The following is a 21,764-nucleotide window of genomic DNA, read 5'->3' as shown; positions in this document are numbered from 1 at the left end:
ATGTTGCATTACATAATAAAATCCATCCAAATCTCACATTCTACCTGTCCTGCCTGTGATTTTGGATAGCCCTAAAAAGAAACCTCCCTGTTTCCACATACCAGTTTCAATTCAGATAAACAGTTCACTACCCCACGGTGTGACTCAACCAGTTTCAAGGCGATCTGATGTTGCATTACAAAATAAAAGCCCCCCAAAAACACATATATGACCAGTTTTGTCTTTGATTTTGGATAGCCCTAAAAAAGAAACCTCCCTGTTTCCACATACCGGTTTCAATTCAGATTAACAGTTCACTACCCCAGGGTGTCACTCAACCAGTTTCAATTCAGATTAATAGTCCACTACGCCAGTGTGTGACTCAACCTCATATAAAAATCAAAAACTCATATATGACCAGTTTTGTCTTGGAGTGCTCTAAAAAGGAAACTCCGTTTCCACAGAACAATTTCAATTCAGATTAATAGCCCACTGCCCCAGTGTGTCACTCAGCCATTTCCAAGGCGATCTGATGTTGCATTACAAAATAAAAGCCCTCCAAAAACTCATATATGACCAGTTTTGTCTCGGATAGCTCTAAAAAGGAAACTCTGTGTTTCCACAAACCAGTTTCATTTCATATTGACAGTCCACTACCACAGTGTGTCACTCAGCCATTTCCAAGGCGATCTGATGTTGCATTACATAATGTTACAAATTACAAAAATTCATACATGTCTTTAAATTCAGATAGCTCTAAAAAGGAAACTCCCTGTTTCCACAGAACAGTTTCAATTCAGATTGACAGCCCACTACTCCAGGGTGTTATTTAGCCAGTTTCAGGATGGTCTGATGTAGAATTACATAATAAAAGCCCTCCAAAACTCATATATGACCAGTTTTGTCTTTAAATTCAGATAGCTCTAAAAAGGAAACTCCCTGTTTCCACAGAACAGTTTCAATTCAGATTGACAGCCCACTACTCCAGGGTGTTATTTAGCCAGTTTCAGGATGGTCTGATGTAGAATTACATAATAAAAGCCCTCCAAAACTCATATATGACCAGTTTTGTCTTTAAATTCAGATAGCTCTAAAAAGGAAACTCCCTGTTTCCACAGACCAGTTTCAATTCAGATTAGTAGTTCACAACACCAGGGTGTCACTCAATCAGCTTTAGGACTGTATGATGTAGCATTACGTAATAAAAGCCCTCCAACTCTCATATTTAACAAGTTTTGTCTGATTTTGAATAGCTCTAAAAATGAAAGTCCCCGAAAATTCCCTCCTTAACAATAAAGCCACCCCTCCGGGGGCTTTAACCTGAAATCCCTGTCATGTGATTCCTCACCCCGTGACTATATATATATATATATATACATTTGTGTTGCACAACAAAGATATTTAAGAATGATGTCCAACACAGATGAAAAACTTGCCCCCAAACTCCATGAAATGGCAGAACATATAGGCAGAGGCCATAAGAATATGTCTCTTCCAGAGTTGTCTTTACAACAGAGTTGATTTAAGTGTTGCACGTCAGATCATAAGAATGACTTCCTTGTGCATCCTCTGTCATCTCCACGAACAGACGCTATATAATTTTAAAGGATACCCATCTGTGAAAACTTGTATTATTAATCAGAAAAAAAGTGGAAAGCACTATGTCCCCATATGACATTTTATGGGTGTTTTATATTCATTTTTATTGTGTAATTCATCATCAGCCATTGGCTGAGTGATTCTGTGTACTGTAATATCAGTCTGAAATGAACGGGGTCTTTGAAAACAAGACGTGTATGAGCTTTTGAACAGCTTAAATTTTGTAAATGTAATATCAGATAGTCTTGACTTTGGGTGAGCGACATCTAGGCTAAAAGTTCACTGAGAGATTCTTCTATCAATCTGAACTGAATGTGGTCTGAGGAAACAGGGCGTTTCCTTTATTACCTAATCTGAATTCACAGAACAAACAGCATACATGAGCGTTTAGTCAATGTGTGAGTGACACTGATGAGATATGCTGTCAGTCAAAAGTAAAACTGTTCTGTCAAAACAGGGAGTCTCATTTTTAGAGCTATTCAAAATCAGACAAAACTGGTTATATATGAGTTTTTGGAGGGCTTTTATTCTGAAATGCTACATCATACAGTCCTAAAACTGACTGAGTGACACCTGGTGACACCCTGGGGTTGTGAACTACTAATCTGAATTAAAAGTGGTGTGTGGAAACAGGAAGTTTTTTGTGGAGACAGATTTTTTTTATGTGAATTTACAGATACAAAAAGGTTATATGCAAGTTGTAAAAGGCTTTTATTTTTTTATTTCTCATCAGACAGTTTTTTCATATTAATTGGTCTATTTATTTGTTCATTCTTTCATTCATTATTGACAGAGAAACTGGCTTAATAAATGAATGCCAGAGATCGCTTTTCCTCTGATCAGTTTTAACAAGCTATTACCGTAACGCGTAGTATATCGTTTCACAAAACCATAGGGTATGGCGGGGGGTAAATAAAAAGATAGAAGACGAAAAAAATCAATAGTTAAACAACCCTGCGTCGTCAGCATTGGTATTGAATCAGACTTTACTGATCAGTGTGCACTTAATGCACTTTTCATTATATGAAATTCAAGTTCAAATGGAGTTAACAAGGTTTTTGACCAGTGAATGCTGGAGATAGAGTGTTTTGTCTGTCATTAGAACGGCTGTAACTGTTGTCTGAGGCAGCGCATGACAGATGTCTTGTCCAATCAGCGATGAGTAATCTATTCCCAAACCAATGGTGCTGTCTCAAACTATACATACCTCTTCCAGTTTGCCTGATTTATAATAAACCAATTAATCCATAAAAAAACATTGATAATTCGGAAATTAGCTACCATGGCTGTCTAACATAATACATACCTTGGTAATCAAAAACTTTATAACCCTTGTCCAGTTTTGATCGCCTCACATCTCCCTGCAATCTATCAACAAAACAGACAACATCTGCAATTCTTAGCGTTGGTAAACTGATTAATGACTGTGAGAAAACGAGTTCGCACTCCATTATGGCAATGAATGAATAAATGAATGAAACGATCGTAACGGGCAGCGGCGCGACCGGAAGTACCGCTTCCCTACTTCCGTTCTCGGCCGCCATATTGTGAAATAGGCCTATTGTGTTTTCTGACTTGTGTTTTCTGACTTATTTTGTTTTTTAGATTTGCATTTGCGTTTGTAATTTGTTATTTTGTTTTCAGAATTGTGATTTGTTTTGCAATTCTCGGCCACCGTACATTACAGTTATTTCTGTGTAATCCCAATGTATTTTATCTTAAATGTGATGTGGTACCACTATATTTTATGGTGTTTTATTCACTTTGAATAAAAGCCTATGTTAAATAAGGAATAATGTGTTTGTAAATATCGTTTAATTGAATGCTGGGTTGTTTTCAACCAACAGCTGGGTTAAATGTTTAACCCAACCTTCTGGGCAGTAACCCAGTCACTGGGTTCGTTCATATTTAACCCAGCATTTTTTAGAGTGTTTTTACAAATCACTAATTATTATTATTACATGTTGTTTATTTTTATAATCATTAATTAGAATTGTTTAATTAGAAATTAGAATTTTCTCTTGCTCCGTACAGATGAAGCAACAATACATGTTTTAATGTATTTTTCATTATATGAAAATAACTGATTATATTCATACACTGGCTTCCCATCACCTATCATGTTTCCTAGGTGGACTGCATTTGAGCCGTGAAATGCTAATGCTGTTCTATTGATGGCTACAAAGCTTAGTCCGATGTGATGCACCTGGTGTTAAATATGACGGGAGGCATGGTGAGGAATAGACACACACACTTAAAGAATAAACACACACAGGTGTTTTTGTTTTGTTTCTGGGTCAAGTAACCACTTATGGAGATGCAACAGTCAACTATGGATCAGTTACAGACAGAGCATTTAGAGCATCTGTACTGAGCATCCGAACCTGAAACATCCACAATATGACTCCAGTCCATCAATTAACATCTTGTGACGTGAAAAGCTGCGTGTTTGTCATAAACAAATCCATCAAGATGTTTTAAACTTCAAACTCTTGCTTCTGGTCAAAATACGTCCTCTATCCATAATATTGCTTTACATTCACATGTCATGTGAATCAGGAGAGACACGGATCAAGCACTGTCCAAAACAGTTCTAAACAAATATGTTGATGGATTTGGATGTGAACGGACAGAGGTTGGACTTTTTCACTGGAGGAAGTGTTATTATGGATTATTGCATTTTGGTCAGAAGTGACAGATGAATTTTTTTTCACAAATATGTAGCTTTTTGCTTCACAAGGAGTTGTGTGGATTACTTGTGAAGTTTTATCAGCTATTTGGACTCTCATTCTGATGGCACCATTCATCCATTGGGTTTTTTGGGTGAACTATTCCTTTAATGATGCATCCTGTAATATACCTAAAAAAGAGGTGTTTGTACAAATTGTCAGTTTGTCATGTTCAGCTGATGAGACAAATATAAACAATGGCACTTGATCATGATAATTAACACCTACAAAACCTACTGGTTATTGCTAAAACTCATATCACATGCATAGTCACAATGCCTATGAGTTATTATGGCCACATTGTTTTAAAATCTTGTTCATGGCAAAGTGTTTGTGGCTCTATGACAGTTCTAGGTAATCAAATATCAAAGTTTACACTGTGCAGAAGTTGAAGGGTTTATATAAAGTTTTACAAATAAGGTTAGATCAGAGGGAACATTTAAAATACAAAATACTGCAGAACATTTCTTCAACTTTTAAGTGCAAGTTAAAAACAGAATAAAGCTGAAAACAGTATTGTTTAATGTTAAGATTTATAGCTCTGTGACAGAAACTGAAAGTGATCTGCAAGAGAACTGAATTGTGATTGAATCAATGTGTTGTTTACTTTCAGTGACAAAGTGAACAGGACAAGGGAGACAATAGAAAAGTCAAAGCACTTATTAATACACAATACAATACTGAAATGGGAGGATTGCAGATGCAAAGGTAAATAAGTCCACCTTGAATGCTGCTGTTTTTATGCACATAAAAAAACCCCCAGAACTGAACAGCGTCCAGCTACTCTCAGACAGAAACTGATTTAATAGTTCTGTGTCCATTATTCAATTAGACACAGTTAGGCACAGGCTTTTTAGGCCAATAGTTTAATGAAATGTTTGTCTGAATGTCTTTATATTAGAGACGTCTGTCATGTTATGCAGAGTGTTAAACTCACAGAATAAACTTAAACAACAAAATAAATAAACATGCCCATAATGACAAAATAATTACATAAAATTATCACTTAGAACCATTATGCATATTTCAGAATACACTTTATAAAGAATTCATAACATCAAAACCTGCATTAACACTTTACAATAACAGACATTTTATTTATTGTATTTTTTATTTATTTAACCGTAACATCTGCTTATTATGAAGAAACATAAACGAACAATGGTAATATAATATTAAATATATAGTACCATTGTTAGTACCCTGGTATTACACCACAGAGAATAACCTTCTTTCAAAATAATAAGATCATTTGAATGAAAATATTTTCTGAAATGCATATCAAATATAAACACAGAGATAGAGAATCAAACTCCAGTTTTTAAAGCTTAAATACATATAGCTTATTAGCAGCGTACTGTTAAACACAATTGTGCATCACAATTACATGCAAACCTTCAGCATTGCTCTGCAGAAATTCAGTCGTTAACATGTTCACTAGCGTTAAGAAATGAACTGTGAAATTTTGAAACAACTACCAGATTCAGATCATGATCTAGCAGTATGATTTAAGTGGATTAAACTCCTCTGTGAGACTGATGTGTGTCAATTACTCTGTAGATGTGCATTTGACAGTACAATGACTGCTAACTTACCTAAAGAGATACCAGGCTTGTTGGCATCAAAATGGCCTTAAATGAATCAGTCAAAACATTTAGATTCAGATGATTCAGTATATAAAGAGAAACAACATGATTACTCATAATTTAGATAAAATAATATATTGTGGCCAAAACAGAGAAAAATTTAATGCATAAGCACTTAAATTTAGTCATTTAAAGACTTCATAATAAAGAAATACATAATGAATAAAAAACTTTCATAGGCAGTGTCAAGATGTAAACCACCATTCAAAAGTTAGGGGTCAATATGATTTTTTGCTGCCTTTTCAGGCAATGGTTTTGCAGGCAGCGTTTTTGCATCTCATGAAACTGATTTCGGACAGGCTTCTGAGGCAAAGCAACGGTTTAACGATCTAGAACAAAATAGAATGAGTTTTGGTGATAACTAAATGAATATTTAATTACTATAATACTGATTTCTCGCTAGAAATAACATCAAAAGTCCAAAAAGTTACTAAGAAATATACATTTACAAACTGACCACCAAATGCAACTTTCAGATGCCATCTTTATTTTCTTTTGCTCAACCATCGTGGAATGGAACGCACAGGATTGTGGGATATCAAAGGCAGTGAAGGATACATCTATGCTGCCTTCAAAATTCGATCAGAAGGTAACTCCAGGGACTGGACGTAAAGCAGAATTTGGACGTGCTTTGATGCCTTCCCGCCTTGGAATGCTGCCTCCGAAGGCAGCATAGAGATTTCGGACGCAGCCATATTCTTTTGTAACAGTAATTATTTACTGTCACTTTTTGACCAATTTTTACATAAATAGCTGAATAAATATATATATTTTAAAGATATTCCTGACCCCAAACTTGTTTAGATTTTATTTTTTTACTTATACGGTTAACTCGGCGTAATCTGACCCCTCAGTCTCGCTCTCATGCTCTGTTGTAATGGCAGATGGGGTGCTGGTGGCCATACAGGTGGAAGCGTAAGTCTCTATACTGGCGGCAGTCTCCGCACTGGTGATTGTCCCATTACTGGTGCTCTCTATGCTCTCAATGTGACCACAGCTGGTGCAGTTTCCGCAGTAGCATGGCTGAAATTGTGGCATATCCTTGTAGAGCTCTTTGCAGCGCAGGCCGAACACCACAGGGCTCAGGGACTGTGCAAAACTGAAGAGGATAAAAATCGACACTGCTACGGGGAGCACCTCCTGATGCCGGGAGATGATGATGAGAGAAGGAAAAATGTGCAGGCTCATCTGCAGGCTGTGGATGAGAATAGTGCGCCGGCCTTTACTGTTGGATTGCGTGAAATGGCCAGCACGTCTGCCTTCCAGGTAAATCGCCACGTAGCTTATGATAATAAGCAGCACCAGCAATAACAGTAATGCTAAAGCGCTGGCGATGCATGCGGTGCCCTCCAATACGGTAGAGCACTCTGTGTCCAGCCCAACCACGTAGTCCCACGGAAAGTGCACACAGGCTAGGACGGTGAACACTACGGGGTTGAGTAGGGCAAGAATGCAAGCCACCAATGCAACCCAGCGGTACAAACGCTGGACCAGAATGGGGTAGTGGAGTGGCATGCAAATGGCCAGACAAGTGCTGATGGACATCAGTGTGAGGGTGATCATCAAACCTCGTGCCATCACCACCTGCAGGTCGAAGAGGATCCAACAGGTGATTCGAGAGACTGGCCAACGTAGGCTGCGAAGAGCGTGTACAACTGCGCCCATAATGTTGAAGCCGGTCACACAGATGCAGTGCTGGCACAATAGAATGTAGCGAGGGTTCTGATGTAGCTCCTGGTTGTGCCGCACTGTCGTTATGATGAGGCAGGTAAAGAGACCAGTGACAATGAAAGCTCCAATGTGGACAAATGCTTTTATTGTCTCCAAAAGCCTATTGCTGTCAGCTTGATTGGAGCTGGTCACTTAAGAAAATGAAAAAAATCAGAAACAATGATTTGAGATTGAGAATGCAATGCCACAAAAAAATAATTGAGTTACATAATAGAAATAAAATCAGACAATTTTTAAAGCACTAATGAATCTACAGGAGCTGATGATCATGTTGTTTTCAAGAAAACACCAAAAATCTGACCAATACAACTTTTTGGACAACATTTTACAGTTAAGTGTGAGAAAACTAGAAATCCACTCACCTGTTTGAAGCACAAAAGCCAAATCCATCCGATCACTGGTGTTGGTCATTTTTGATCTGTCACTTGTTACTGTAGCTTGATTAATAAATTGTTCAATCTCAGAATCACCTTCTTCCTCTTTTCTTGTTTGGAGCCAAAATGAACAACTTTGCCTTTCAGTGTCCTTCCCTGTGGTCTTTGTCATGCTTATTCACAGATGCAGATCATCCGAGTGATTCTCACCTGCAGCCAGCGGTCTATTCACAGCATCTCAGGTTCCCAACATCCCCGCACGCATGGTCTTTTCCTGTGTTGTGACACAATGCCACGCAACAGTAATCTACTGAGCGTATGAGGGGTGTGTTTTAACAACATGCTCATAAATAACTCTTACTATCTCAAGCATACCGTTATTTAAAATGATCAAGAAGAGCTGAGGTGATAAATTGGCACTTCTCCAATGGCTGAGAATATTGGAGATATGATTGGTCTTGACAGGTTTAATGACTGCTAAAGATAATTCTGGATTGCCATGGTTATCTGGTTATGGTTCAAAGGAATCCAGCAACAGATGAGCTGTGAAATAATTAGATTGGACATTTTTTTTTTTTGGAAACTTGGCTTCTTTTTAGTCCAGTGTTTTTACTAATAATTTACATTTTTCAGTATACTGTAGAATATATTATTGAAATGTGCTATTTATTTTAATGAACAAAACAAGACATTGGCATCTTACAGGACAAAACTATGGAAGTTATGTTTGGTAAAGTAGAGAAAACACATGCTGGTATAATCTCAGTCCCCAAAGACTGTAATAATTATGCCAGAAAATGAGCTATTATGAGTTGTGAAATGTAGCTTAAATATATATCTCACCTAAAACTGGTTCTTTGGCTCAAAAACATTTTAGATTCTAGCAAATGTAACAGTCTGTCAGATGTACAACAAAGTGAGTGTGTGCACACTATTTGCAAGAGTGAATCTTCAATGCAAGCAAAAATGGTGTTTCGAGAAATAAAGTCTTAATCAGACTTAAAAAAGGCTTTGTAAACAGTCTTCATTCGTTTACTCCAAAGGTACTGAAGAGGGACTTGGCTCGTTTTTATCCTCGCAGGGCTGATTCTCTTTCTGCTTCCGGCGACTAATCTGCATCTGCAGCTGCAGCTTGTTGGTGAAGAAAATTGTCCTCCAGCCAACCTCCTCAGCTAAAGCCTCCACTGTTGGTGTCACAGTGTCACAATGTTTCCTCACTGTCTGCTCCCAGAACTCCTCAGAGTTACAAAGCTGGAGAGAAAAACCCCACAACTGAGTTAACAGACAACGTAGACACTTTACATGTAGCCATTAACACACAGCAACCTCAAAAAGTAATCTAAAAATTGGAATGATGTAAAAATGTTAATATTTCATGTGAAATGTTCTGCTTGAAATATGTGCATAAGCTATTTTATTTAAACAGCAAAGGGATTAAAACAGGCCTTACCTCTTTAAACCTACGGCAGGTGCGTGAAACAACTGAAATGTCTTCAAGGTCCAGATGTTCCATGATGTTGAAAAGTAAAGCATTGGGGAGACGGACAATGTAATCATAGTGGCCCTGGCATAAATTTTGGGAGTATTGCAAGATGTGAGGTCCAAATACCATGCCCACTTGATCTGGATGAGACAGATCAGATTGTTCATTGTTTACATGAGGAGACTTTACAGAAGCAATTTAGCTTACAAATATGAAGTGTATACAAGTCTGGAATAGTACGAAGCACAATAATATATACTAACACTGACTGAATAACTCACTTTGCAGACGATTGTCTTCTAAAAAGTCTTCATGTGACTCTCTCAGTTGTCCTGGTGGTGTGTTCCTGCAGTCTGATCTCAAAGATATCTTCCACCAGCTCCAAATTACCTGCAGTGAAGGATGTTTGTAATTATGATAAATAATATCTAACAATAAAGATATGAAAGGTCATTTTTTTCAGATTGTATGATCTTCAGTAGAAAGTGTCTTTATGTAAAATATCTCTAACATTACAGTGTGATCATTAATGCTAGTAAAGTCTACAATCCCAGACCTGATGAAGACACACATGTATTAATCTCGTTCTCTACCAACCAGTTTGGTAACATTTGTGACTAACGAGTAATTTAGCATTGTTTGGAAGGTCTAGAAGAGAAGAGATAAACAAACAGCACATTTTTGGTCATGTAGCTGCCGCTAACTTGTGTTAACAATATAAACAACTCGACAAACCTCAGATTTTGTTATTGCAAAATGGAAATAGTCCTTCATAGGTGCAGGACCTTGTCCACTGATCTCAAACAGAGTTTCTCCCAGTAAACTCGCCATTCCCGGATACAGTTGACGCGTTACCAGGACAACTGAGACTCCACAGCCCGAGTCATGATGTCATTCTGTCGTTGGCTGGATCGATGCAGCCTGTTCTTGTTTATTGTTTGGACGGACGCTTTTCTCTTTATTAAACGAATAGTCGTGTCTTCACGAAAGCTTCCTAAAAAGTCGAATGTGTTAAACGGTTTTGGCGTCGCTTATGTCAGGCAATGGTCATCTGTCCTTCTGAAACATTACATTGTATTTATTATATATTATGTTCTAGTTAGCTAATGGGTTCTGCTCATCGGTCATATAGTCCTACACACTACCTAGATTTGTCACAGCAAAGCATATCTGAATACTTGGACTACATAAATGCAATATTTTGAATACTTTTTTTTTTCTTTTCTGTAATTGCGAAATTCCGTTTTAATGGCTTTGTCACTGTATTATAGTGTGACAAATTAAAATGCGAAATAATAAAAGGGTTTGAATATATCGAATTTATATTGAATTATTTTTAAACCATAAAAATAACCCGTCATCATTCATCTTTGTTGACAAAAAATAAAACGGATGATTTGATCTGGCAGCTTTAACAGAACAAATGTAGAAATCATGCAGCTTTGATCATAGGTAAATGCTTTAATAAAAATGTTCTAAAGAACATTTGATGACTTCATGCAAAAACAGATGGGTTTAAGTAATTGATTAAAAAAACAGGTGTCACTCAGTCTGTGGGTGTCAATTTGATTGTGTAAACACAGCCTGATTTTTCAACATTGAATCCTTTTCTCTTCTTTGCTATCATTTACGTTCCTATTTGAAATTACACTGCCAGCTAAACGTTTGGAACAATACATTTTTTTTATGTCACTAATGCTCACCTCTGCATTTACTTAAAACTAAAAATAGTAATATTACAATTATTACAATGTAAAATTCCATTTTTCATTTAATTAAAATTCCATTTTTCATTTAATTAAAATTCCATAATTCATTTCTGTTTGGCAAAGCTGAATTTTCAGCAGCCATTAATCCAGTTTTCAGTGTGGCATGATCACTCTAATACCCTTTTCGTTCAAACCCATAAAAAAAAAAATCTTAAATATTCCAGCAGTGTAGGGTGGGAGATATTAACACTGTAACCATGCATACAACATAAAATCTCAAGCAATGTTCAATGAAGTACTAAAAAAAGAAAAGAAAAAAACCACACACAAACAGATGCATGTAACAGTAGTTAAAAATCATTTAATATTTTATACATATATTTATATATGTACACATTAACTTCTATACCTGTAATGGTAACTTTTGATGTTGTCAAAAATCCATCGACGGAGATCACCGCAGGTCAGACCTGCCAATTTCCCAAGGTGCAGCTATAGAGACCCAGAGGGGAGATCATAGAAAAGCGAAATCTACCACTTACATCTACTTTAGTCCTTTTGTGCTGTAGACACCTGCTTTATCTACATAGCCGCTTGTGCTGAGCTCCTCTGCCCTTACAATAGGTATCAGGTTTTAATCCAAACCATGTTTTCTTACCTCCTTGAGGCAATTAGTGGCATCTATTCCTCACAATGTGTTTTGGCCTCAACAGAACGAAACATTTCTGCTAGAGCAGGTGCTAAGGACAAACTGAAGTTGTTTGTACAGCTAATCACAGCATCCCTAGACACCATTATGTTCTGTTGTCCTGTCACGGTTTCTCTTTGTGAATAACATGTTTTTAAAAGGATTACAAATGCTGCTATGCACAAGGAGTTTACTTTCTAGGCATAAAACATTACTTATTGAGTCGAAGGCATAAATGAGGAGGGACAATCGTGGAGTTTTGTCCAGAATACACAGATGGGTGGGGAAGACCATCACCTGCGTATCCACAGCTCTTTCTCTAGAAATGTCGAAGACTCAGTGCAGTAAATACAAAATCTGAATACTTTCAGATTCTTGAAGACAATGTTTTAGAGCATTGGTGATGCGGAATGTGTGCATGACGCTGCTGAGATGTGGTGTAAAAGCGCTTTAAAGAAAGGGGTTTGTGGAGGAACCTCCTGTGGGGTACGGGCCCGCCGGACCTCCACCCTGAAGAGAAGACGACAAGACAAGACAATGTAACCATCAGAGTTGATGAAGAAACATTGTTCTGAAGGCGTTAATTCATAGCTTCGGTCCTCCAGCAAAAACAAATGAGCACATCAGAAGTACTGTTACTTTTCAAAGGTAATTTGACTTCGCCAGGATTGGAATTGGGAATCACTGCATTAAGCATCTTCAATGCAGCCTAATATCAGAAAAGAGTCAGCCATTAACATATTAAAAGTGCACTCAGTCAAATGACAATTTATTTCTTAATGTGTACATTTTTTGTTGTACTCAATAGTTTTCTACAATTATTTTAATGTCTGCCAGCCTGCCACTAATGATTTTGATCTGTTGATTATGTAAATCTGTTTTATTATGTCTTCAATTCATCGGATAAAAAAAAAAAAAAGCTCTTTATTTTTGGGATATAAACAGTAAATTATTCTACTGCCTGCCCAATGTTGTCCTACAAACAATGTGCAAATTGAAGGACAAATGAAAACAAATATAGTGAATGGATCTGTTTAGTCTACACCATACATTATGTGAAAAACGGGGTTCAAATATAAATATTATGTTCTAAAACTAGACAGGCAGACAAAGAAAATAAATAAGTAAAACGAGTGTAAATATGGGTATGGCATACACAAGGTCGTAAGATTGGCTGAAGGAGAAAGCCCTGAGTAGTGACACCCAAGTCGCTTCTCTTTTGTTCATCAAGTAAGAGAATTAAATATGGTCTATTCATAATCGCTACTACTACTGAATGCATTTTCGTGGAATGTGGGACTCAAGAATTTCAGCAACATAAATGGTAATTTACTTAAAACAGAGACAACAAAATGACATCTAAAAAATGCAGTGAAGATTAAAGCGTTTTCAGATCTGTAGTTTGTTTACTTTGCAGTTACTGTTGGGACAACATTCTTACAATGTTGCATTTATAAGGCTAAATTTTCAACGAACCTAATATGCATTGGTCTGTGTTCCAGGGTTTAGTTCATAGAAGCATTTTTGGATTTCAAGATGACTTTGGTCTTCTTTTGGTTAATCACCATTATTTCTGCATTTCAGTTTTAAACAAAAATAGAGTTTTCTTTTTTTTTTTTCCTATTAATTTCAGGTTAGTAATTAAAGATTTTAACATTACAGACTACAGCTCTTACAAGTTGTAGAACAAACACAACAACTCCCAGTTAACAAGCAGCTTTGTCAAAATTACAGCTGAGGTAACACAGGAAAACTTTACTTTATAATGGGAAGCCTTTAAAGGGGTCATGAACTGAGAAATCATAATCCCTTGATATTTTGACATATAAGGGGTCATTGTGCTATAAAAACATTCCGTAAGTTTCAGAAATCAAAACTTTGTTGCTAGGCTATAAACAGCTTTTATTGAAGGCAGTCTGCCAAAAACAACAGCTTTTGGAACGTGCCACTTTATCATGTAATAGTGTGGCTAAACCCCGCCTCCGCAGAAGATGATCAACGCCTGCTTCTATATCACTGCCTGTTTAGACCCGCCCACCAATTCATGCACATAGTGGGTAAATAATGAGAGGCAAACGCAGGTCTAGGCAGAAACCAAATGATAAAGATGTTCTGTAGATGTCACACCACACAAGTGTAAGTGTTTTTATTATGTGGTTACTATTGCTTTGTCTCCTCTTACAGATTGTTTGATATGTACTATGTATTTATGCGTTCTTAACCTAAATCACAGCAACGTCCATCTATGAAGGATGTAGGCTGTCAAATATTCACAACTGTTAGCCAATCATAGCAATGGGCATTTACTTCAGAGTCTACAATCCGCCAGGCCTATTCAAACAGAGCGCTCAGATGAGGGAGGGGGGGTCAAATCAGGAAAGGAAATAGCCTATTACTTCTAAAATATGATGTTTTATAATGTAAAAATCTTGACACCATTATAAGTGGACATCAGAGAACAGTACACAATAAAAAAAACAAAGGCAGTTCATGAGCCCTTTAAATATTTTGTTGGACTATGAGGGGCCTTTGAATATTGTGTAGGATTATGGGCGACATTGAGTCCAAAAGGTTGAGAACCACCGTTTTAAAGCAATGAATAAAGAATGTCTATCATACTTTGTATTTACATCCTAGCCACTGGCTTGCTTACCATGAATGGGTTGCTGGAGATGCCAGGTCCTGTGACTGCCTGCCCATAGTTGCCCATAGGTTTGCCCTGTCCGTAGGCCGGAAAGCCCCCTGAGGAGGACCATAAAAGGAGAACGGCTATGGAGCTAATGTATTACACTTGACAGACAATGCTAAAGAACTGAACCTGCTACTCCGTCACATGCAACACCAAAACTCACATCAAAGCACAAAAAACAAAAAGAGCTGATGCTTCATAAAATACAAACCAAGCCTTTCTCATGACTTATAAGAGTATGCATAAAAGAAAGGCATAAGCCACTAGGGGATTGGGCCACCTCACTCTCACAAATACACAGATATTGTCTCACATACCATTGGGCTGTTGGTGGTAGGCTGCAGGTGGGGGAAAGGGACCTTGGCCAGGGAATTGCTGCTGGAAGGTCCCACTAAAACTGGTTGGCAGGCAGTAACTGGTTGTGTTCCCAAAGCCAGCTGGCATGCTCATGGAGCCAGTGCCAAATGAGGCTAAAGTAAATAAAAGGAGACCAGAGGAGGAGTAGCATGTTTCATCTGCTCATTCCTTAAATGGACATACACATAACGGGCATGCTGATCTCGACCAAAGCTAGGTTTTACCTGAGGCTGCTGCTCTTCCATTGGTTTGGAATGGATTTGTGGGCATGGCCTCCTGAACCATCCCAGCAGCCATAAATGGGTTTGTGGAGGGGGCAGCTACACAATAAAGAGTCAAAGTCAGTTTAAAAAAATTAAATGTTAAAAGTAACTTACTTAAAAGAATCTTAAAAGCTCCACCTGCAAAACCCTGTTGCATGTTTGGTAGTCCTGGCTGAGCGGGAGGTACTGCAGCTCCTGGGACGCCTCCAAACACACTTTTGTAGCATAAGCACACACAAAAAGATATACATGAGCACACAAAATAGATTAAAGCCTAAAAAGTAAGGTAGATTGTGCAGCAAGTAATACAGTAATCTCTCACGCTTGTACACTTCCACTTGTAACGGTTGAACTGAGGGCACTGTCAAGCTCAGCCAGGGCAGCATAACGGTCCTCTGTTGATAAACTGCTCTGAGGTGGGGCAGGAGCCATACTGGGTAGTGAGGGAATGGACATGCCTCCACCTGAATGGCAAAAATGTTCTTAAGCCTAAATTTATTCTTACCGGATTAACAAATTTAAGGGTCAACAACAAAACAGTGTCCACAATAAAAAAGCAATATATTTTGATAAAGGATGTACTCTTTGTATTCATGTTGGTTTGTTATGGCTTTTATACCATTTTCAAGATAATGACATGTGGTACCATCAGTTAAAAAGTAATACATATTATTTACCTTACACTTTGAATACATGTCAGTGTACACCAATGCTGTTATTAACTAAACCAAACTAATACTATTAAATATTGTACCAAAAACAAACTTGTTGCCTTATCAATTGACTAATTTACTAAAATAACTAAAAAACAAAGTTACATAGAAATATAAAAACAAAATAATAAAAAGGAAAGTACATAAAAAGTAATCAAATTAAAATGAAGACTGAAAACACAAAAGTAAATTCAAAATGTTAAAGGAACACTCCACTTTTTTTGGAAATAGGCTCATTTTACAACTCCGCAAGAGTTAAACAGTTGAGTTTTACCATTTTTGAATCCATTCAGGCGATCTCCGGGTCTGGCGGTTGATGACCAAATGCTAATGGTCTAATCCGATTCAATGATCTATGCTAAGCTATGCTAAGAGTGCTACCGCCAGACCCGGAGATCGGCTGAATGGATTCGAAAACTCAACTGTTTAACTCTTGGGGATTTATAAAATGAGCCTATTTCCCAAAAAAGTGGAGTGCTCCTTTAATAAATAGTGTAATAGTTTATAAATTATACTTGAACAACACAATTTACTTTTTAATGCGAGTTGCTCCACATGACATTAACAACCTGAATTGACCTTGCCTTGTCACACAGTTCTGCAGGGGTCCTCTCTAGGATATATTTTCCTATTTGATGCTTAATTTATGTTAATTAATTATTTTTTTTACCCCTGTACTTTGGTTGCACCACATGACTTTTGGTTCTAACAAAAGGTTTTCAATTATTAATACACAGTTTTGTTTAATAATTTTTTCTTAATAATGTTTCCTTTTCTAGACTTAATTCTTTGAATGATTTTTTTAAATGATTATTTCTTCATTATGATATCAGGACATTTGTATCACTCTAACATTTCTGACTTTATGCCCCCAGAATGAATTTTAATTCAGAAATGAAAAACATGCTCATTAGAGAAAAGGTGTTTTGAAGTCATTCTATGTATCAACTGCATTTGAAATGTATTTTTAAATAAATCAATAGATGAAGATGAAAAACTTAGTGAATAAGAGTCAATTCATTGACCCATCATTTTCCTTAAATGACTGGCACATACTGTTAAAGTAAGCCAACAGCAACAACAGCACAGATGTGACATTTAGCCATGGCAGGAAATGGAAATACCCGTGAGCATAACACACAATGGACAGGATAGGGTGTGGTACCTGTGTGTGGTTGTTGAAGGGAAGGCTTTGAGGGGGGTGATGTGCCAAAATGTGACGGTACACTGGCGCTTCCAAAGGAATCAAAGTTGGCAAAGTCTGTGGTCGAATTATTTTGTGCTACAGACGTCACAGGGTGAATAAAATACATTAATGAATAGGACTGATGAGGAAAATGAAGTGACAATGTGAAATCATGGTTCTGACATAACATAAGGTAACCAAAAGCAAAACAGTGAGCTGACTGACATCACACACAAATGGTTGTAGAGTAGGATAGTTGACATCCCGACATGTCAAGCAGTGACATTTAAAAGGATTGTTTATCCAAAAATGAAAATTCTGTCTTCATTTACCCACCCTCATATCACATATGAACTGCTTTTATCCCTATAATGAAAATAATTGAAATTTAATATCATTTTTGTGTTACTTAGAAGAACGCAAGCCATACAGGTTTGGAACAACATGAGGGTGAGCAAATGAAGACCATTTTCATTTTTGGGTGAACTTTACCTTTAAATGAATGACAGAAAGCTACAAAATGATTAATAGTGGTGAAAAAATTAAAAAGGAACTTGTTACCAGCCACAGCATCTAAATAAGCTCTTCACCTTATACATAAATTAGAGCTGCCAATCTACTAAAAATGGTTACCTGAGGGCCTGTTAAAATGTGCAAAATTAGCAAAGTTTGAGGAGCTGGCAGTTTGCGCTTGAGGGGCAGCAAAAATATCTCCACCCAAGTCTGAGAGGAGGTCAAACTTCTTCTCCTGGCCTGCAGACTGGGCCTGAACACGAATGGTCACTGGGGACTGAGAGAGAAACGCGGGGAAGTCATGAAGAGGAAAACAGTGCATAAGGTTTTGCGAAGAAGAACTGACCGTTTTGTGGTTCCAAATGATGGCCCAAAGGTAAAGGTGGTTGTTTGTCATTACCTGGTTGGATGGAGTCTTGGTAAGATGCAGGGTTTTGAGGGGCTGGGGAAGAACCTCTGGGGTGCTACTGGTACTGCTAGCAGATGAACCAGATATTGAGGCCTGCACAGAGGCAATCACCTTGGCTTGTTCTGGGGGAACATACCTGAAAATGATGGTGGCACAATAATAGAGCTGTCAATTTGTAGGCCAACCTGGAAGGCTAATTTGCCACGGGCACCCTGGGGATTTTCTAAAGAGTTTTTTAAATAGAGGTTTTTGATTTATGAGTAAAATAAGGTCTGAGACTGGTTAACATGACTTAAAGAGCTTTGTTCATAACATAATTTGCAGAAAGTCGCCATTCAAAGTACCATTCAAAAGTTTGGAGTCAGTAAAATTTAGTTTTTTTTAATGTTTTCTCTTATGCTCATCAAAGCTGCATTTAACTGTTATAAATACAGTAAATCATTACCATTGAGCAATATATGTTACAATTTAATTACCGTTTTTTATTTTAATAATATGAACATTTGATTTATTCCTGAGATATCAATGCTGAATTTTCAGCAGTCATTACTCATTCTAAAAATCATTCTAATATGCTGATTTGGAAACTTCTGTAAACAGTTGTATCATTTTATATTTTTGCAAAAACATATAAATTAAAAAGTACAAGAGAGTTCAGAATTAATTTGAAACAAATATTTGTAACATTATAAATATCCTTACTCTCAGGTTTGATCAATTTAATGTGCCATTGCAGAATAAAAGTAACTTGTTAACTTCCTACTAACCCAACATTTGAATTTTCCTATTTACAGCTAGTCTCCATGGAATATTTGACTTTGGAATATTTGAAGTCAATATTTTCTATTATCATTTTTTTTCTAAATTGCTCTTCAGGTCTGTCGGATGGCAGAGAGTGTTCCTGCTAAAATGTGGATTTAGAGTTCTTTTTGACATTTTTCCCCTTTATTGGGACAAGAGTGTACAACCTTGTTAGAGTAGATTCCTGATTCCACAGGAGATGTTGGGGTTTCCATTACTTCAGAATTTATTTGAGAACCTCGAGACCCTTTATTTTATAATTCAATTTTAGAAAAAGCAACATGCTACACAAAAGAAGAACGGATCTGACCAGAGACTCCTTACCATCTTTTCTTCTCATATTTCTCCTGAAGAAACTCTTTGACTTTCTGAGGTTCACGGAAATCTGGGATCACGGAGCTCTTGTCATCATACAACCCCAGCCAGATGTGCTTGCAGACCTGAGCACAAAAAAAAAAGAGAGGCTACTCAGAGGAACCTCAGTATGTGTATATATTGTTATGTGCCCTTTGTGTAAAAATGTGTAGTACCTCATTGCTATGTTTTTGTAAGAACTCGATTTCCTGTTGGGTGAAAGTTGTCATAGAGATGGACTTCACTCTGTGTGGAGGGTTGAGGCCTCGTCTGGGGTACAAATCAAATAACATAAACATCACAGATTGGTCACGGCACAGACAATACTAGAGAGAGAGAGCCCTACTTCTACCACTCATTCATTATTAGTGGTGCTTATATTTGTTATTCTTCTAGACAAACTTTATTTGCACTTTAAGCACAAATGATACCTCAAAACATATATTTTTTTTTTCAAAAGGGATTTTCTATGATGTTTCTAAATGATCAGACGATTTTTGTTCGAAGTCTAGCATTATTATTTGTTGATTTTTGGCATTGTTAGTTAATAACTAAATTATACATCATATTAACATGTAAAATACATTTGAAATCATTTTAATTATGAATAAATTATTTCTTAGAAAAACGGGAGAAAAAAATCCTATACACTTGCATTGAAAAGTGTGACAAGCCACCAAGAAGCCAAGTAGAGCCGAGCAATCAGCCAGGACCCCATAAAATCAATATATCAACAGGCCAAGGCTGCATAAATTAACCATGAGGGTGGGCTCTTTTGACACGAGTGGCGTACTGAAGCACCGTTAAGACCCCCAAGGCTTTGTTTGGGATCTGGGGGCCCCTGTCCCATTTAGTCGCATCTCAGCACCAGAATATCATGAAGGCACTTAAATCAGGGGCGACTTAATTGACTTAGAATTGTGAATTGAGGCTCAATGTGGAGCCCCAAAGCCCTTTGGGGGCCCTCGGAGGCTCTTGTGGGTCCTTGTCATATTTAGTCACATCACTGCACCCGAATTTCATAAAGACACTGACATTGAGAGTGGCTTTTTTGTCTTAGGACCATAGTTTGAGGAGCCCCAAAGCCCTCTGGCCCCCCCCCCAAGAAGATAATAGTTGTCCCCTTTTGTATCTGAGCACCAAAATGGCTCTTCTGACTAGCTAGTGAACTAGGAGCCCATGTGCGCTGACAGGGGCCCCAAACTCAGCACCACAACATCATACAGACATTTTCACATGTGGCATTGTCTGTAAATTCAAAACCACTCACATTTTCTTCAGTTCATCTAGTTATCAACATAATCTATACATAAGCAGCTGCAGTGTTTAAACATGGGTGTGTCACACGTTGCTACAATACTTTCTGAATACACACTCACAACTAGCACCAACGTCACAGTACTGTCTTATTTGAATAGTTCTACTGCTCTGGCCCTGAATCTATTCAGGGCTATTTTTGTGAAAGCTGACGTTAGAAAGGCAGCTGGGACACATTCTGCAGATGCTCTCTCAGATGGGAGGGGTTGTTAGGCAGACGTCTGCCTGTATAGACTCTTGGGGAAAAACAACAAGTTCATACACCATCTGTGTGAATATGAGGGGCCTCGTTAAAAACTTACAGTATTCCGGAACAGGTGGTGCACACAAACGAGCCCACTGTCATGTTGGCGTAGGTCGGGCCGCGCTGATCGCAATCAAAGCATTTCCTATTAGGAGGCAGGCTGGTCATCTCCCGAAGCATCTTCAAGTGTTTCTCCTCCTGTTTTCGTTTGGCACTCGCCGCCATCACGAAATAATAAAGCTGTCGAGTCTATGACAGGTGGAGCTGTGAGTTATTGGTAAATCTAGTGCATAAACACGCCCGGCAGCGCTGGAAAATCGTTCCACATAGGACAGCCAGGAATAGCCAGAAACCTCTGGTTCTTCACTGGACTGATGTGGAGCGCTAGAGGCTGTGCGTGTCAATACTGCCACCTACTGCAGCGGAGAGAAGTTCCGAAAACTCCTTAATTAATTAGGATCAGAAACTTCACTCTTAGCAAATTGTTACAGCGATGGTAGAATGGTAATAGTTTGTATTAAATGACTGCCGTGTTATTTACATGGTACTCAAATGTACTTTGAATACAGAAAAGCCATGGTATCATGTCTAAAAAACATGACAATTCCTTAGTTGGTACTTTGTAGTTTGTGGATGTATCTAATACAAATAAATACAAACATAAAGCACAAACTGCATCTGACAGCAGAGGGTGAGCTACTCACCTTGTGACAAACTGAGCTGTTTTTTAAATAGATATTTTTGCAAAAAGTTGTTCAGCATTTTGAAAATTCTAATCTGAACACTCCAAATCCGAATTGTTCAGTGATTTAATGTTCTGCTAGTAAATAGCAAATTATAGGTTGTATAGCCTATTACGAAGAACAGAAATAAAATGCAGAACTGAAATATTTTGTAGATCGGAAACAAATTAACATGTGAAATGAGATTGAGGCTACTTTAGAGCATTAAAGATGTACTCAACAATGGAACAAAGTCTT

General features: G+C 37.6%; 3 protein-coding genes across 4 annotated transcripts; all 3 read right to left on the bottom strand.

Moving 5' to 3' along the window:
* Positions 1-4,920: 4,920 nt before the first annotated feature.
* On the bottom strand, positions 4,921-8,203 carry LOC306846529 (putative G-protein coupled receptor 148). The gene is made up of 2 exons (XM_079379962.1): positions 8,047-8,203; positions 4,921-7,815 (listed from the first exon to the last, which is right to left on the bottom strand). The coding sequence occupies exons 1-2, from the start codon at positions 8,093-8,095 to the stop codon at positions 6,773-6,775; spliced, it is 1,092 nt and encodes a 363-aa protein (XP_079236088.1). The 5' UTR covers positions 8,096-8,203; the 3' UTR covers positions 4,921-6,772.
* A 433-nt stretch (positions 8,204-8,636) lies between these two features.
* fbxo36b (F-box protein 36b) lies at positions 8,637-10,599 on the bottom strand. The gene is made up of 4 exons (XM_079379963.1): positions 10,277-10,599; positions 9,823-9,931; positions 9,509-9,681; positions 8,637-9,309 (listed from the first exon to the last, which is right to left on the bottom strand). The coding sequence occupies exons 1-4, from the start codon at positions 10,370-10,372 to the stop codon at positions 9,091-9,093; spliced, it is 597 nt and encodes a 198-aa protein (XP_079236089.1). The 5' UTR covers positions 10,373-10,599; the 3' UTR covers positions 8,637-9,090.
* A 987-nt stretch (positions 10,600-11,586) lies between these two features.
* Positions 11,587-21,162, bottom strand: agfg1b (ArfGAP with FG repeats 1b). Of its 2 annotated transcripts, XM_079380277.1 has the most exons (12): positions 20,843-21,162; positions 19,400-19,493; positions 19,194-19,309; positions 18,060-18,204; positions 17,780-17,936; positions 17,126-17,242; positions 15,570-15,711; positions 15,386-15,462; positions 15,209-15,304; positions 14,945-15,097; positions 14,592-14,680; positions 11,587-12,448 (listed from the first exon to the last, which is right to left on the bottom strand). In XM_079380277.1, exons 1-12 carry the CDS (start codon positions 21,007-21,009, stop codon positions 12,389-12,391), a joined length of 1,413 nt encoding a protein of 470 aa, XP_079236403.1. In that variant the 5' UTR covers positions 21,010-21,162; the 3' UTR covers positions 11,587-12,388. The 2 variants fall into 2 exon arrangements, with proteins under 2 accessions (XP_079236403.1, XP_079236404.1); XM_079380278.1 differs by lacking the exon at positions 17,126-17,242.
* Positions 21,163-21,764: the final 602 nt, after the last annotated feature.

Source organism: Barbus barbus, assembly GCF_936440315.1.
Source record: "Barbus barbus genome assembly, chromosome: 26".
NCBI lineage: Eukaryota > Metazoa > Chordata > Actinopteri > Cypriniformes > Cyprinidae > Barbus > Barbus barbus.
Note: the sequence above shows the minus strand (reverse complement) of the source record. Positions and strands in the feature narration are given on the sequence as shown.

Excerpts from the sequence above, each read along its gene's own strand:
- LOC306846529 (XM_079379962.1), bottom strand. The coding sequence starts at position 8,095 with ATGACCAACACCAGTGATCGGATGGATTTGGCTTTTGTGCTTCAAACA. Across the intron at positions 7,816-8,046 it reads GGCTTTTGTGCTTCAAACAG|TGACCAGCTCCAATCAAGCT; the intron begins GTGAGTGGATTT and ends CATTTTCTTAAG.
- fbxo36b (XM_079379963.1), bottom strand. The coding sequence starts at position 10,372 with ATGGCGAGTTTACTGGGAGAAACTCTGTTTGAGATCAGTGGACAAGGT. Across the intron at positions 9,932-10,276 it reads TTGCAATAACAAAATCTGAG|GTAATTTGGAGCTGGTGGAA; the intron begins GTTTGTCGAGTT and ends CCTTCACTGCAG. Across the intron at positions 9,682-9,822 it reads AGAAGACAATCGTCTGCAAA|ATCAAGTGGGCATGGTATTT; the intron begins GTGAGTTATTCA and ends TGTCTCATCCAG.
- agfg1b (XM_079380277.1), bottom strand. The coding sequence starts at position 21,009 with ATGGCGGCGAGTGCCAAACGAAAACAGGAGGAGAAACACTTGAAGATG. Across the intron at positions 19,494-20,842 it reads ACCACCTGTTCCGGAATACT|ACGAGGCCTCAACCCTCCAC; the intron begins GTAAGTTTTTAA and ends TTTGTACCCCAG. Across the intron at positions 12,449-14,591 it reads TCTCCAGCAACCCATTCATG|GGTGGAGGTCCGGCGGGCCC; the intron begins GTAAGCAAGCCA and ends TCTTCTCTTCAG.